At 37.2% G+C, this 13,549-nt stretch overlaps 1 protein-coding gene across 1 annotated transcript in view; it reads right to left on the bottom strand.

The window, feature by feature from the left end:
• The window catches only part of utrn (utrophin), a 214,009-nt gene that overhangs the window by 43,596 nt on the left and 156,864 nt on the right, over positions 1-13,549 (bottom strand). Inside the window, exons 61-65 of the mRNA XM_015376772.1 lie at positions 13,325-13,399; positions 9,504-9,705; positions 7,619-7,704; positions 6,127-6,284; positions 1,206-1,372 (exon numbers count right to left, since the gene is read on the bottom strand). Coding sequence (XP_015232258.1) covers positions 1,206-1,372; positions 6,127-6,284; positions 7,619-7,704; positions 9,504-9,705; positions 13,325-13,399 — 688 coding nt within the window. The remainder of the gene's footprint in view (positions 1-1,205; positions 1,373-6,126; positions 6,285-7,618; positions 7,705-9,503; positions 9,706-13,324; positions 13,400-13,549) is intronic.

The following is a 13,549-nucleotide window of genomic DNA, read 5'->3' as shown; positions in this document are numbered from 1 at the left end:
TTCTCTTCAATTATAAACTGTTGTCAAATATAAATACATCTATTTTCAAATTAAGTCTAAAGAAAACAGAAAACATAACACTAAATTTCAATTTTAATCTGTTTTATTTAATTCATATTTTTAACCATTTGTATTGATCAATTTTTTCTTTACTTATCTAAAATGAACATTGGCTGTTTTGTTTTTTTAATCAGAAATGGTATACGTTCTCCATAAATAGCTAAGCATTTAATTATTTAATATTCTCTAAAATAACTTTTATAAAATTCCCCTCAAACAATCATATAAAGCAGAATTGTAGAAGTTAAATCAAACATTTTGTCCTTTAAAGCAAATACAAACATCCAGTCGCAGGTATCTGGGTTTCACTACTGAATACATTATTTTTCTTATGAGCGTTTTATTTTCCTAAACCCATTAGTAAAAATATGAAAATATTTCATCCAACATGTAGGGGCTAAACATATGTATATGCAGCATTTTATATAAAATTATGGCCAAAAAAGTGTTACCTTATAGAAGAAAAACTTATTCCATGACTGGTGTCATGTCTTTAGACCACACAAAATGCTTGCTATGCATTTTTCCTCCCTTTTCAATTTTGCTATCTGCCTTTACTTCCCACCATCGCTCGCTCTCATCGATCAATGACAGAACCTTGGAGATGTGTGCTTCATCAAATGTCTGGATGTGTTTCTCTTTCTGCTTGCAAAGCAATGGATATCCAGGCGACAACTTAACTCTGCTCCTCTTCAGGCTTTAGGAAAACACGTTCCCTCTAGACTGAAATGAGCAAAACTGGAATTCTTCCATGAACCCACCAATATGGTTAATTTTAATTTTCCAAACACAAGATGCAACCAAGCAGCCAAAGAGGCACGAAGAGGCTTGCTCTGAACTTAAAAGATTGTAAACTTTGGACAAAGCTGAGTTGTTTGTTTGTGGGCTCCATTTTTTTGGCCATGCTTCATTACAAACCTAGTAGTGGTGTTTACTCAGTAGTATATCAGCTGCTGACATTTAGATAAATGTCTGCCCTGCAGAGCAGATCTGCCCTTTTTGTTCAAAAGAGAACATTGCACAAGAATGTCATATGTGTAAGAGCACAAACCAAGCTACAAGCTAAAGACTTAATCATTTTCTTTCTTTCATAAAAAAATTGAACAACCTAACAATGAGTATGTGACATTGACTTTTCTTTTTACCTGAAACCCACAATAGGACACTCTTTGCAGATGTTACACTTGGCCTGATGTTTGGCCGTCTCTGCAGCAGCAACCCTGTGCAGGACAGGAAGCCAGACCATAGACTGGGGCTCCAGTCTCATCCAGTCCACAAACTGCCGAGGCTCCAGCTCCACCTTGTTGTTCACCTGTTCATAAAAAGGACACGTGGTTAGGAGTTAGGAGCCCATAAAGCAAAAGTTTATCAACCGTATGAAGTTTATAGTTTCTATAAAGGTCCCTCAAAGTGAAGTGATAAACTGTAAGGGCACTTTGCAGCATGAGATAAAACATGCACATCCAGTAAATGCTGTAGCTCTTTACTAAACTCCTAATAAACATGCAGACAACTTTAGGATTGCCTTATATATCAAAATGAAAAGGCTCCGTCCTGTTAAGGCTTTGAGTTTTAAACAGAGACTGAATGCCTTTTTATGAGATTCTAATTAATGTTTACTGGTGCAAATGTCTTATAATAAATTGATGAATGGTCACATCCCCACTGCCCGTGTCTTATAGGTCCTGTAGCTGTATTATTAGTTCACAGCTAGGATGCTCGGAGCATAAAAAATATGTCCAAACATCTCTTCCATGCAGAACTGAACTTCAGGTGTTTCTGGAACCAGGAGAGAAATACATTTACTTCCTGAAACATGTATGGGAGACTGCATTTTTTTTTTTTTCTATTCACTGTTTCAAACTGTTAAAACAAAGATCTAATGTATTATCCCACATTATCACATGGACACCCTCCTCCCATGAAGTCATCCCACCATTGCTCAGCTACACCACTTTCACGGGCTTCCTATCGATTTCAGAAGTTTAGGTTTAAACTCTTCTATTTGCTTATAAGGACATCTCCATATTTATCTGCACTGCTGCTCCTTCTCATTTCCTCCGATCTTCTTCCTCTCTCCATCTCACTGTCCTTTCCCCTCGACTGGTTCTTATGGGCTCCAGGGCTTTACTGAAGCTGCTCTGGCCCAAAACTCTGGAACCCCCTCCCTCTGGACCTCAGTAATATTCATTCTTTTCCTCTTTAAATCACATCTCAAAACTTAAAACTTGCCTTTAAACTCCAACATTCCCTCCATCTGTTACACTACTGTATTTTGTTCTTTTTTTAATGTTTATATCTGTTTTTACTTTTGTTTTTATCATTTATCCATTTATGTTTTTCCCCTTAATATGTTCAGAGTCCTCTAGTTTCTTAAAAGGAGCTTTAAAATGAAATGTATTATCTTTATTATAACAACTAACCCAGATGAATTTACACAGGCATCTAAACCATGTGTGTAGTTGCATTGGCTGGCAAACACCTGGCACAACAGTGTGAACAATATATAACTGAAGACCATGGAGTCCATTCACTATTTAGCAGCTTTGCTATGGTTGATGTTACCTCTAAGCAAATCAAAGTGACCTTTCTATCCTCCCAGACACATGAGGGAGAGAAGGAAGCACAGGGCAGAAAACACCGGCAATAAGAAGAGGATTTTTTTGAAAGGAACAGGATGTACCTGTTCACCTGTTCCATCGAGAAAGCTTATTGTGTAAAAGGCGACAAGCATTTTACCTCATTAGCATGTACGACTAAAAATAAATATATGATGTAAAACAAGACTAAAAGACTAATGAGAAATAATAATATAATATTCCCAGATGTTTGGAGCTATTTAAACAATGCTTCACAAATGAATCATTAAAATATCCCAAAGATATTTTACATACGTTATAATATATTACAATGGTATAAAAATAAAAACAAACATTTTTATTCATTATACTCTATCATCAACTCAGATGAAAATTGTCTAATCTTAGAGCTTAGAAAAAAGATAAGACAATCNAGAAACCCTTATTATGCTACAACTGAAGAAAAATAAAAGGTTTTAATTTTCAACTTTAGGAGAAAATAATATTTGGACTGTTTTTTAATGTTTATATCTGTTTTTACTTTTGTTTTTATCATTTATCCATTTATGTTTTTCCCCTTAATATGTTCAGAGTCCTCTAGTTTCTTAAAAGGAGCTTTAAAATGAAATGTATTATCTTTATTATAACAACTAACCCAGATGAATTTACACAGGCATCTAAACCATGTGTGTAGTTGCATTGGCTGGCAAACACCTGGCACAACAGTGTGAACAATATATAACTGAAGACCATGGAGTCCATTCACTATTTAGCAGCTTTGCTATGGTTGATGTTACCTCTAAGCAAATCAAAGTGACCTTTCTATCCTCCCAGACACATGAGGGAGAGAAGGAAGCACAGGGCAGAAAACACCGGCAATAAGAAGAGGATTTTTTTGAAAGGAACAGGATGTACCTGTTCACCTGTTCCATCGAGAAAGCTTATTGTGTAAAAGGCGACAAGCATTTTACCTCATTAGCATGTACGACTAAAAATAAATATATGATGTAAAACAAGACTAAAAGACTAATGAGAAATAATAATATAATATTCCCAGATGTTTGGAGCTATTTAAACAATGCTTCACAAATGAATCATTAAAATATCCCTAAGATATTTTACATACGTTATAATATATTACAATGGTATAAAAATAAAAACAAACATTTTTATTCATTATACTCTATCATCAACTCAGATGAAAATTGTCTAATCTTAGAGCTTAGAAAAAAGATAAGACAATCTTCGACAAAGACAAAAAAAATAAAACTTAATAAAATTATATTTCAGAACTTTGACTTATAATATTCAAGGAGGTACTACGAAAAGTTCAAAAAAATTCATGACAACGTTGACTTCTGTTACACTGTTAAACTTTCCCGCCTAAAAAATTACATTTTAAAACATGTTTTTAGTGATTTAAAGGGGATTGTAGTGAATTTTAGTGCCGCATGGTTTAGTGCAGCTGACTTTTCTTTAATCACCTGGATAAAAGAATGGTAGGATGGTGGAAAACTAAAATCAAAGGGCGGCTCACCAAGAAAAGTTTGGGAACCTTTGCATGAAGGAGCCTGGAGCATAAAATGCTGCTTAAATGTTTTGACTGGATCTATTCTAACTAAAACAACTAATGATAAAAATAATCCCCCAAAAAAGTAAAAAATAAAAAAAATAAAAAAAAAAACAATTCACTGGACTTTGTTTCCAAGTTTGAAGACATTTCGCTTCCCATCCAGGAAGCTTTCTCAATTAAAAAAAAAGCTAATCGAACCAGAAGAATGGGTCTGTCCCTTAGGAATGGGGAGTCGTTTGGGCTCTTTGTTAGCCTGCAATACCCAATACTGGTCTATGCCTCTGAAAATGATATTTTGTTTTGTCCCCTGCATGGGGATGGGGGTTCAGATGATAGCGGCAGGAAGGAATCAACTCCATGGCTGCATTGTAGGTTTTTGAGAGCTTAAACCTGAGTCCACCCCCTATTTAAGGTTGGTTTTTCTTTCTTAAAATAATCACCTGTCTTCTTTATCCAAAATGTGAACATTCTGGTCCTCAAATGAGTGTTCCTTATTCTCATTCCATATTTTGTTGTTCTTTCTGAAACCTTACACCTGACCCCCTTTAAATAAACTTTAAAGCAGCCTTAGTATGAATAGTATTCAGGTGTTTGTGGTTATGCATAATAAAAGTTTCTTTTGATCCTTTAAAAAAATTCAAAGGAGACTTTTACCCTCGGATAAAAGGAGAATATTAGCTCGGATATATTCTTCAGCCCACCGACATCTCAGATCATCATTAAACTCTTCACCCTTCCTCTGACCTTTGCCAGCATAATCTAACCGTCGCTTCAGTCACATACATTAGTCTCATCTTTGCTTTCTGTCTTTTCTCCCTGGCATCTAACTGCAGAATTATAGCACTTACAGATTAATTACTGCCTGGCTGAAAGGATGACTGGACAGAGGGATGGATGGAAAAATGAAGCAGCGCGACAAAAGGACGGCAAAGGAGGCTAAATTTATGTGACTCCTTCATCACAGAGTCGTTAAAACGAATGAGCTTGGGGGTTCTGCAGCGTCACTGGACGGACTTACTGATGCACAAAGTCTGCACTGTGTTTATGCAGGTGGGTTACTGGGAGATATTGTGTGTATTTTCTGGTTTTGCCTGCCAAAACATTGTTGGACGTTTAAATGATTAATGAGGAGCTGAACTACAGCTGACATAGAGATTCATGACTGAGTCTGGGGGCAATTTGTTTCTAGAGGTTTGCATGTTTGTGTACTCATGCGTTCTCAAACCATCTATGTCCATGTGTGTTTTAAAGCAACATCAAGAAGGACTTGTAGGAGATCTTTACCGCTGCAATATCTGCTTCACTCTGTTTTTAACCCGCAAGGAGGAAAATAAGTTAAACTGGATTTTGTATCAGTCTCCTTCTTATGACAACCAAGGCATGAGGTGGGAAAAACTGAGTATAATAAAATAGTGACTCCCTGAGGAGAACAGCTTCATTAAACTACAGTAAAGTCTATAATTAAGCCTGAGTAAAGAACCTAGATGGTCACCGTGAAACTAGAAAGAACAGTCAACATAAAGTTGTCAAGAAGAGTTCTAGCTTTTATGGTGAAGTTATTTGCCTGACAAAAAAAAAAAAACTGTTTGCAAAAAAGGAAGATCAAAAATGTGACAGAGAAACCCTTATTATGCTACAACTGAAGAAAAATAAAAGGTTTTAATTTTCAACTTTAGGAGAAAATAATATTTGGACTGTTTTTTAATGTTTATCCCTTGAGAATAACAGTTATTAATTCAATTCCATTTATTTATATGGCGCCAATTCACAACACGTCATCTTAAGGCACTTTAAAATTTAACCAGATCATACAGTCAAATTGATTCAAAAGCTTTTCCATCTAAGCAAAACCAGTTGATTGCCAGTTAAATAATAGGTGAAGAAAAAAATCATGTTTTCAGCATGTTTTCTTACATGCTGGAAACAGCTGCGGACGCTGGGTTCAATGTTGGAGCCCCCAAACGCGGCCACCTCCCCCAGTTGCCTGGGGATCTGGATGGCTTCATGGAGCAGCAGACCGAGCTGCCTCTGGTCGCACGTGTCACCAGCTGACGCCACCTGGCTGAAGAGATCTGTGGAGGAGTGCAGCAAAATAAGAGGGAATAAAATTAGAACGAAGGAGTGAGGAATAGGCTGGAAAATGTGGGTGATATCGGGAAGAAATATGCAAGTATAAATAGATGCGAAGGGAGAATGAGAGATGGTAAAGCTGCAAGTGGGAGGAGATGTGTGTAACATACAGGTAGGAGCCTTGTAGGGAAGACGCAAAAAAACAGGAAAAGATTCATATTGAATCTGTCTTTTTATTCAAGGCTAGAATGTTCCCCAGCTAATCTCTCTTCCCTGCTGCCAACTTTGTGAAAGCCTCACTGGATAAGGAGGCCTATGGGGAACGTGAAATTTATCACATGTTCACGGTTTTTTAAAAAATCATGAAAGATCACAAAGATATTGTAATAAAAAATAAAGAACAGAGTGTAAACCGGAGAAAGGGAGAACACTGTCACCACTCTTTCTGCTCAGTTTTTTAGCTGCCTTTGATCTCCTTGCAGCACAGGCTGCGATGCCAGCCTCCGTAAAACGTGCACACTTCCACAATTATATGCATTGGTGACCTACTTGTCCCCTTTATTACATTTAGCTCTCAAGACAACTGACCGATCAACACCCACAGCTAAAATAGGTGACTCTCTGCTAAACAATTAGATATGACATTTGCAACTATGGAGTGTAAAACTGCAGAACACCTGGTTTGGGATCTGTGCAATTCAGTGAGAGTAAATGCATGGGATTGACAGCAAATGAAACACTAAAGTAAAGGAGGAAGAATGCAATCAACCGTGCTTGATGCCCTCCTCAAGCTAATAGGAACTGCCAGTGGAACGAATAAGCTCAGGGATGGGGTTCATACCATGGAAAGAGAAAGGAAGAGGAAAAGGAAGAACGGGGGAGAAGCAAGGGTAAGTGAGATAGGAAAATAAAGAAAGAGGAACTGTTGGACAGATGAACAATGGAGCAGGCTGTGGCAGGGAAAGAAGACGGACTGAGAGAGATACGGCAGCAGAGAAAGAGCTTGAAGCCAGACTGACAAGTCGTCTCCCAATGCAGCGAGCCAATGCTCACTTCGTCTAATCCTCCAGAAAAAAAAAGAAAAAAAAAAAAACAATCAAAAGGCAGAATTCAATCAAGAACAGGGGGAACGTAGGAGGTCTCTCATCCAATTAGACAAACCATTCACTGACGCTTTGTCCCCCCTCCTTACTGTGTTTGATTAATACTACCAGGATTACAGCTGTAGTGAAGCAGCGTGGGTGCAGGAAGATTTGCGTAGGGGAGCGGGGACAGCTGTGCATTTCCAAACACGCGTACCCCCGTAAACACACATCACCCACTCACTTTCACTCACATTTATACTTCTCCTCTAAGTGCCCCTTGGAGAGAGACAGCAAGCCAATCTTCATGGAGAGGACGCGAATCTTCCCACTGCGACCACTGCAGACAGAGAAATCAACACAACACCATGAAGAGTCTTGCTGGTTATATTTTTAGTGCGAGATTCTCTATGTCAACAATGTTTAATACATGGATGGAAAATAAGAGAAAATCGTTAGGTGTTTGTGTGTGTGCATATTTTATTCTAATTCCATATTCTGTTTACCCTCAAACAGTGTTTACACCAGAAACGACACTGGCTTACAGCATGTAGACACACCTAATTATACACAGATGATGATGTGTTCATGCCAATTTGAATGTGAATGTCAGCTCTTGGTAAATACATTACGCAACAGCTTATTTTCCTGCCAAACAAGGCGCTTGATGGTGTAGGTACGACATACTGACAATACCACAGTAATTAGCATAATGCTAAATCTATGTGTGTTCCCTGAAAACATGCGTTCCCTTAAGATTTTTTATAAGCACTGAACATTTTGTTGTGTTTTCACTTGAATGCATTTCAGTTGCACAGAAGTTGGAGGATAGAAAGTAATATATGCTCTGACCTGCTTCATTGACCCTGCTTAGGTGAATCCCACAGTATAATGCTGCAAATGCCATGTTTTACTGAGCGGTTGTTGTCTTTAAAGCTCCAGGCTTTAAAATAAAATAAACTAAATCATACGGACTCAATGCAAAAGTAAATCCTTCACATCAGTGAACTCCTGTCTGCAAGACTCTGTGCTTCAGCATAACTTTGACAGACATGTCAGCATATCCATAAAATGATAATTGAAGGTTATGCAAAAGCAGGTTAATGCTTTATTAATGGAACCTGTCTACTCTGATGCTAGATGCAATTGTGATAAATTTAAGCTAAATAAGCATTAAGAATAACATTAAATAGGTATTCTAGGCACAAGATGCCTGGGCACAAATACGCAACCACTTTCTGTATATTTAATGACTGAAATGTTGCAACAGGATGCATAAATAAGAAACTAAATAGAAAGCAAGTAATGAACATTGATCTTTTTATTATTAGAACTGGGTGATGAAATAAGGTAGAGGAAGAGGCAAACAGAAAATGACGGAAGTGGCACTAAACACCGGGGCAAAAGATGACAAAAACAACACGTCTCGTACAAAGCAATTCCACTGCAAGATTTGCTTTTTATATTTTTTCGTAGGTCCTCTCTGGTCAGAAAGCTGCTAAATTGGCTAATACACTAAACGGCCACAATTAAAACTTACAACCAGAGTCTTTCTTTCAAAGACAAAATTTTGAATGAATATGAAGTGGGGTATTTTATAACTATTGGAAAACTTTTGGAAATACTGTCTTTCATCTTGTTAATCTTCCATATAGGCTGGATTTGTTGAGTGTACAAGTAGTAGTCGAGCTACTAACCTGTCTTTTTTTTTTCCAAGTCATGCAATGCTCTTCCCATAAATAGTTAAAATAGTGCTCTGGAGATGCTTAACATGTCGAATATCACAAATACTACTTTAAAGTTCTCAACAGCTCTATCCCCGATCTATCTATGAAGTTCCTCGGTCTTCATCTTTCCGTTTGTTTACAACCATCTAACAACCTTTGAGGCATTTACAGAACAATAAAATTTTTAGTGAACAAACAAAAAAACAATTCAGTGACTTTTCAATGTATTCCGTCAATGTATTTTATTTATTTTATTTTTGCCCCAAAGTAAAGACACATGTTATTTGCACCATTCTCCACTCACTAATAATATATATTTCTTTTCTCATACAGCATAATCCAATCCATTTTTTATGTCACTAACCAAGGTTTATAGATTGATAGATATTTCTGTGATGGAATTTCTACTCACGTGTCGTAAACATTGAGCAGCCAGTTGAGACACATATCAACACAGAGAGGCACGTTGACCAGGTCTTTGTGCTCTTGCTCCAGGCCATCATAGATGGATGTCAGGCAGTTGATGACTTCCGGGACGGAGAGCAGGTGGCTGTTGTTGGTGAGTTTGTGTTGCTCAAAGGTGTTCTGGGCGACACTGAGATCCAGCAAGTCCACTGCAGAAAGGGAAAGTTCAGGACAAAGCCGGGGGAAAGGGGGGAATGAAGAGAAGTAAATAAAAGTCAAGGGGAAGGGAGGTGAGGAAGAGAGCAGACAGAGAAAGAATTGAAATGAGAAAAAGAAACCATGATTTTTTTACCGCAGCTCAGATTACAAGATTTAAAGCAAATCTAGACTGAAAAGAACAAGCTAAAAAAAAGGCATGTGCTATATATAGAAAACAAAACCTTAAATATTCCAAGGGCGTTTCAGCTATAATATTCCAAAACAAGTCAATGGAAGCTTCTGCTGGGAATACATGGAAGAGATCAATCTGAGCAATGAAATATTAATATGGAAGAAATATAAAGTCTAGACAAATGAGGCAGTTAATGTAGCAGTCGGCTTTTTAATTTAATTTGTTGGCTCCTACTCCACAGACAAAAATAACGCCATTATTGTTAAATCAATATCTCATAGTTTTATCATATTCTCCTTGTCACTTTTGTGATCTAAAAAAAAAGGACAAAAAGAACATCTAATGGGACGACCAAGTTACAACAGAAGTAAATCCAAAGTTGACAGCTGCATGATCTCACACCAGCACATCAGGAAAGCCAAAATACGTTCATAAAAGTAGAGAAATCAAAAATTATTTGATCTTTATTCACATCACAATAAAAAAATAGACAAAGACTCAGACTTAAGTGTTTGTTTAAAAGGTAAGTCAGCAGAACACAAAAGGTGTAATAATTTAACAAGACAGTTTAAAGGTGTGTCTGTTTTTCATTAAGTTTTAATGAAGGAAGATAACAGTAGATAACTGTAAAGTTAAAAATATAGGGGCAATGTGCTCCGTTTTATCTCTTTTATTGTTAAACCTCAACCTTGGATTTGGAAACATGGCCCTTCTTCCATGAAATCAGTTTATAAGGAGTACAAACAAAAACTGCTGTTTGAAGGCAGGAATGCAAACTGAAGTGATGGTTAATAAAAGACACCCGACTGCCATAATTTTTGGGTTTGTTTATTAATACAATGAGATCTCTACACCTCATTTAGGGTTTATTCAAACCAGAAAAGTTATCAAAATCAGAAATTAAAAGTTATTTGCAAATTGCACTTTTTGCAAGTAGAATGTAACTTACAACAAAGCCATGCATCTGATGTTTTTAGAAAGAGTATGGCAGGACAGACTCCATGCAGCACCTCTAATGCATATTTATGCTGTTATTATGGCTGCATAAGACTTTTAATTATTAATTTTGTAAATGTATTGGAAAATGCATTCGTGGAGCAGAGGAAGATCCACTGCATGCTTGCAGCAGCACTGCTAAACAACAATCAGCGGAACAAGTAGAATTTTGATAACATCTCATCACTACTATGACGGCGTATTGAGTCCGAAGAGACAAAGGCTTTCCTCGTCTGGGTTGGACTAAAGCTATTTTGTGTTCATACCTGAAGCGAAGCACAAACAGTCAATTTAGAAACCCACAAAAATGGGTCTGCTTGTGGGACGAAGAGGAGAAAAACTCTGATCCATGTAAAGAGTGTGATTACAGTAAAATATTCATTAATAAAGGTGATAGGAACTACCTAAAGCTGGTATCTACTGCCAAAAACCTCGAAATATTTAAAATATGAACATGTTGCTGATATTTACAGTTCATTTTAAGGTAGGTAAACATTATTATAAGACCTGGAAATGTATGTACACTGATGCTCTTAATCTAATTTGGCTTTATTCGATCTTTGAGCACCAGGAACTCAGGTTTCTAACAACTGATCAACAAAGTTTCAATTTTGTAAACCAATGAAAATGTCCCCATTAGGGGATTCTTTCTGTTTTAATTATTGAAGAAACTTCACTTACAGGAGGAATAAGTCACAGGAACGCAATTACTTTGGTCATTGTGCGTTTCTTCCTTTATGCCAGGAGGTTGATGACTTAATCAATACCATACTTTGGTTTATCCATCTGCTCAGCATCAAACTAGATCAGCAACTTGGTCCGTTTCAGGCAAAGAGAGAGAACAGCTGGGCTCTCTCTGCCCATTAGGTTTAAAGCTTGTTCACTTTAAAGCATGTTAATTAACACCTTATATCTTGTTTAGTTTGGAAAGTCAAACAGCAAATTAGAGTTACAAACACTTAAGGTTCAAGTTTAGGTCATCCCTGAGTACTTCACTGGTTTTCAAAGAAAGCTTACTCTTTCTCTAAGATAAAATGATCGCTCAATCCACTTTCATAGATGAATGGATAAATGGATGAACAGATATGCAAAATACTGAAAAACCAGATTCCTCCAAATTGTGTAGGAACTTCATCTACAAGACCCTAAAGTTCTTTTGCATCATACTTCTGATCCCAAGGTTTGAATCTCAGGATTTATTACCAAACGCTGACATTTCTACAAAAAAAAAAAAATAATGAGCTTGATGGCCGATAACTCTCAGAGTTGTTCATTCAAGACAACTCAAATTCAGATTTTTGCCTTTAGCGTTTGGCGATGAATTAAAAAACAGAGATACTTTACGTTTGCATGAATTTCTGGGAATATTTTTCCAATGAAACAAAAGAAGTTTATGAGCAACACGTTGAAACCAAAACTCTCTTTGGCTTCATTTTTAAAGAACCTGACTAGAAGCTGGTCCATATTTCTAAAATAGTTGTCTCTGGACTTGCGTCGTAGTTTAAACCTATTTTAAACACTTGTACTGAATATTTCTTATGGATTTTTTTTACACAGAGTCACGTTAATCTAACTTAACGTATAGTGATCCTTCTGTAATGATTCCTTTTTTTTCACCATCCCACATGTTTGCTCTAATCTAATGATACAGAATCCAGGCATCAAAATGAGTTCTACATATTTATTTTCATCTCAAAACCATTAGATAATAAAAGCAATCAGACTGCAAACAAAAACACCTAAATCATTAGAAAACTCATTTAAAAACGGCAACAAGCAGCACAACAGCAAACCAATGTCTGTTTTTGTTGTTTCTAGATCCTTACAGCATTCCCATTCTCTCTCCAACTTTCAACAAACAGCAGGGAATAAATGAGAGGGGGTCTCTAACAGTGATCTGCTGCGTTCATTATGTCAGCATCTGGATAACAGTCATCATTTGTCACCATTATTACAATGCTATGACTCCAACTAGCTGCTTACATGCTGGGTGAAACCACCCAGGAGGAAATCTCCATGCAACTGTAAAGTGTGTTTGACTGTGTGTGAGTAGGAAGGTATGTGTAAGAGCCACCTGGGACTGTAGGTAATAGCAGCCTTACTCAAAGCTTCCATTACAAAGCAGAAAATATGAGCTAAAAGATTATAAAGGGAAAAAAACACCTGTGCACACCAAAATAAGGCTGTAGTCAACAAGCTTAACACCAGGAACAGCTGCGACTGGTGGACCCATCCCCCACCAACAGATGCACATATAAAAAAAATCAATACAGTCATGCAGCAAAATGTAATTTAAAAGCCAAAATATGTCTGCCACCTATGTTGCATTGACACAGCACCTGGCAACGTTTCAAATCATTACCTTTTCCCTGAAAGAGAGGAGAAAATGGAGCAGACTCTGGCTGTGGACACAAAGGTGAGAATGTGTGTATCTTACTCACAGCACAGGGCCTTTTGTAGTCTGCGAATCTTCATGGCTGTCCGGTATGCCGAGAATCTCACATTATTTAAGTCCGCTGCAGGCAGAGGAGAAAAGACAGGAAGATGAAAGGTGAATTGACAACTGGGAAAAAAATGAAGGTAGGAAGATCAGGGGAAAAAAACAGAGCAACACAAATCTGCCTGCAGGGCATCATAAGCAGAACGTGTGTCTTCACTCAAATCTA

This window comes from Cyprinodon variegatus, unplaced genomic scaffold (genome assembly GCF_000732505.1).
Source record: "Cyprinodon variegatus isolate N-32 unplaced genomic scaffold, C_variegatus-1.0 Scaffold141, whole genome shotgun sequence".
Classification (NCBI taxonomy): domain Eukaryota; kingdom Metazoa; phylum Chordata; class Actinopteri; order Cyprinodontiformes; family Cyprinodontidae; genus Cyprinodon; species Cyprinodon variegatus.
Note: the sequence above shows the minus strand (reverse complement) of the source record. Positions and strands in the feature narration are given on the sequence as shown.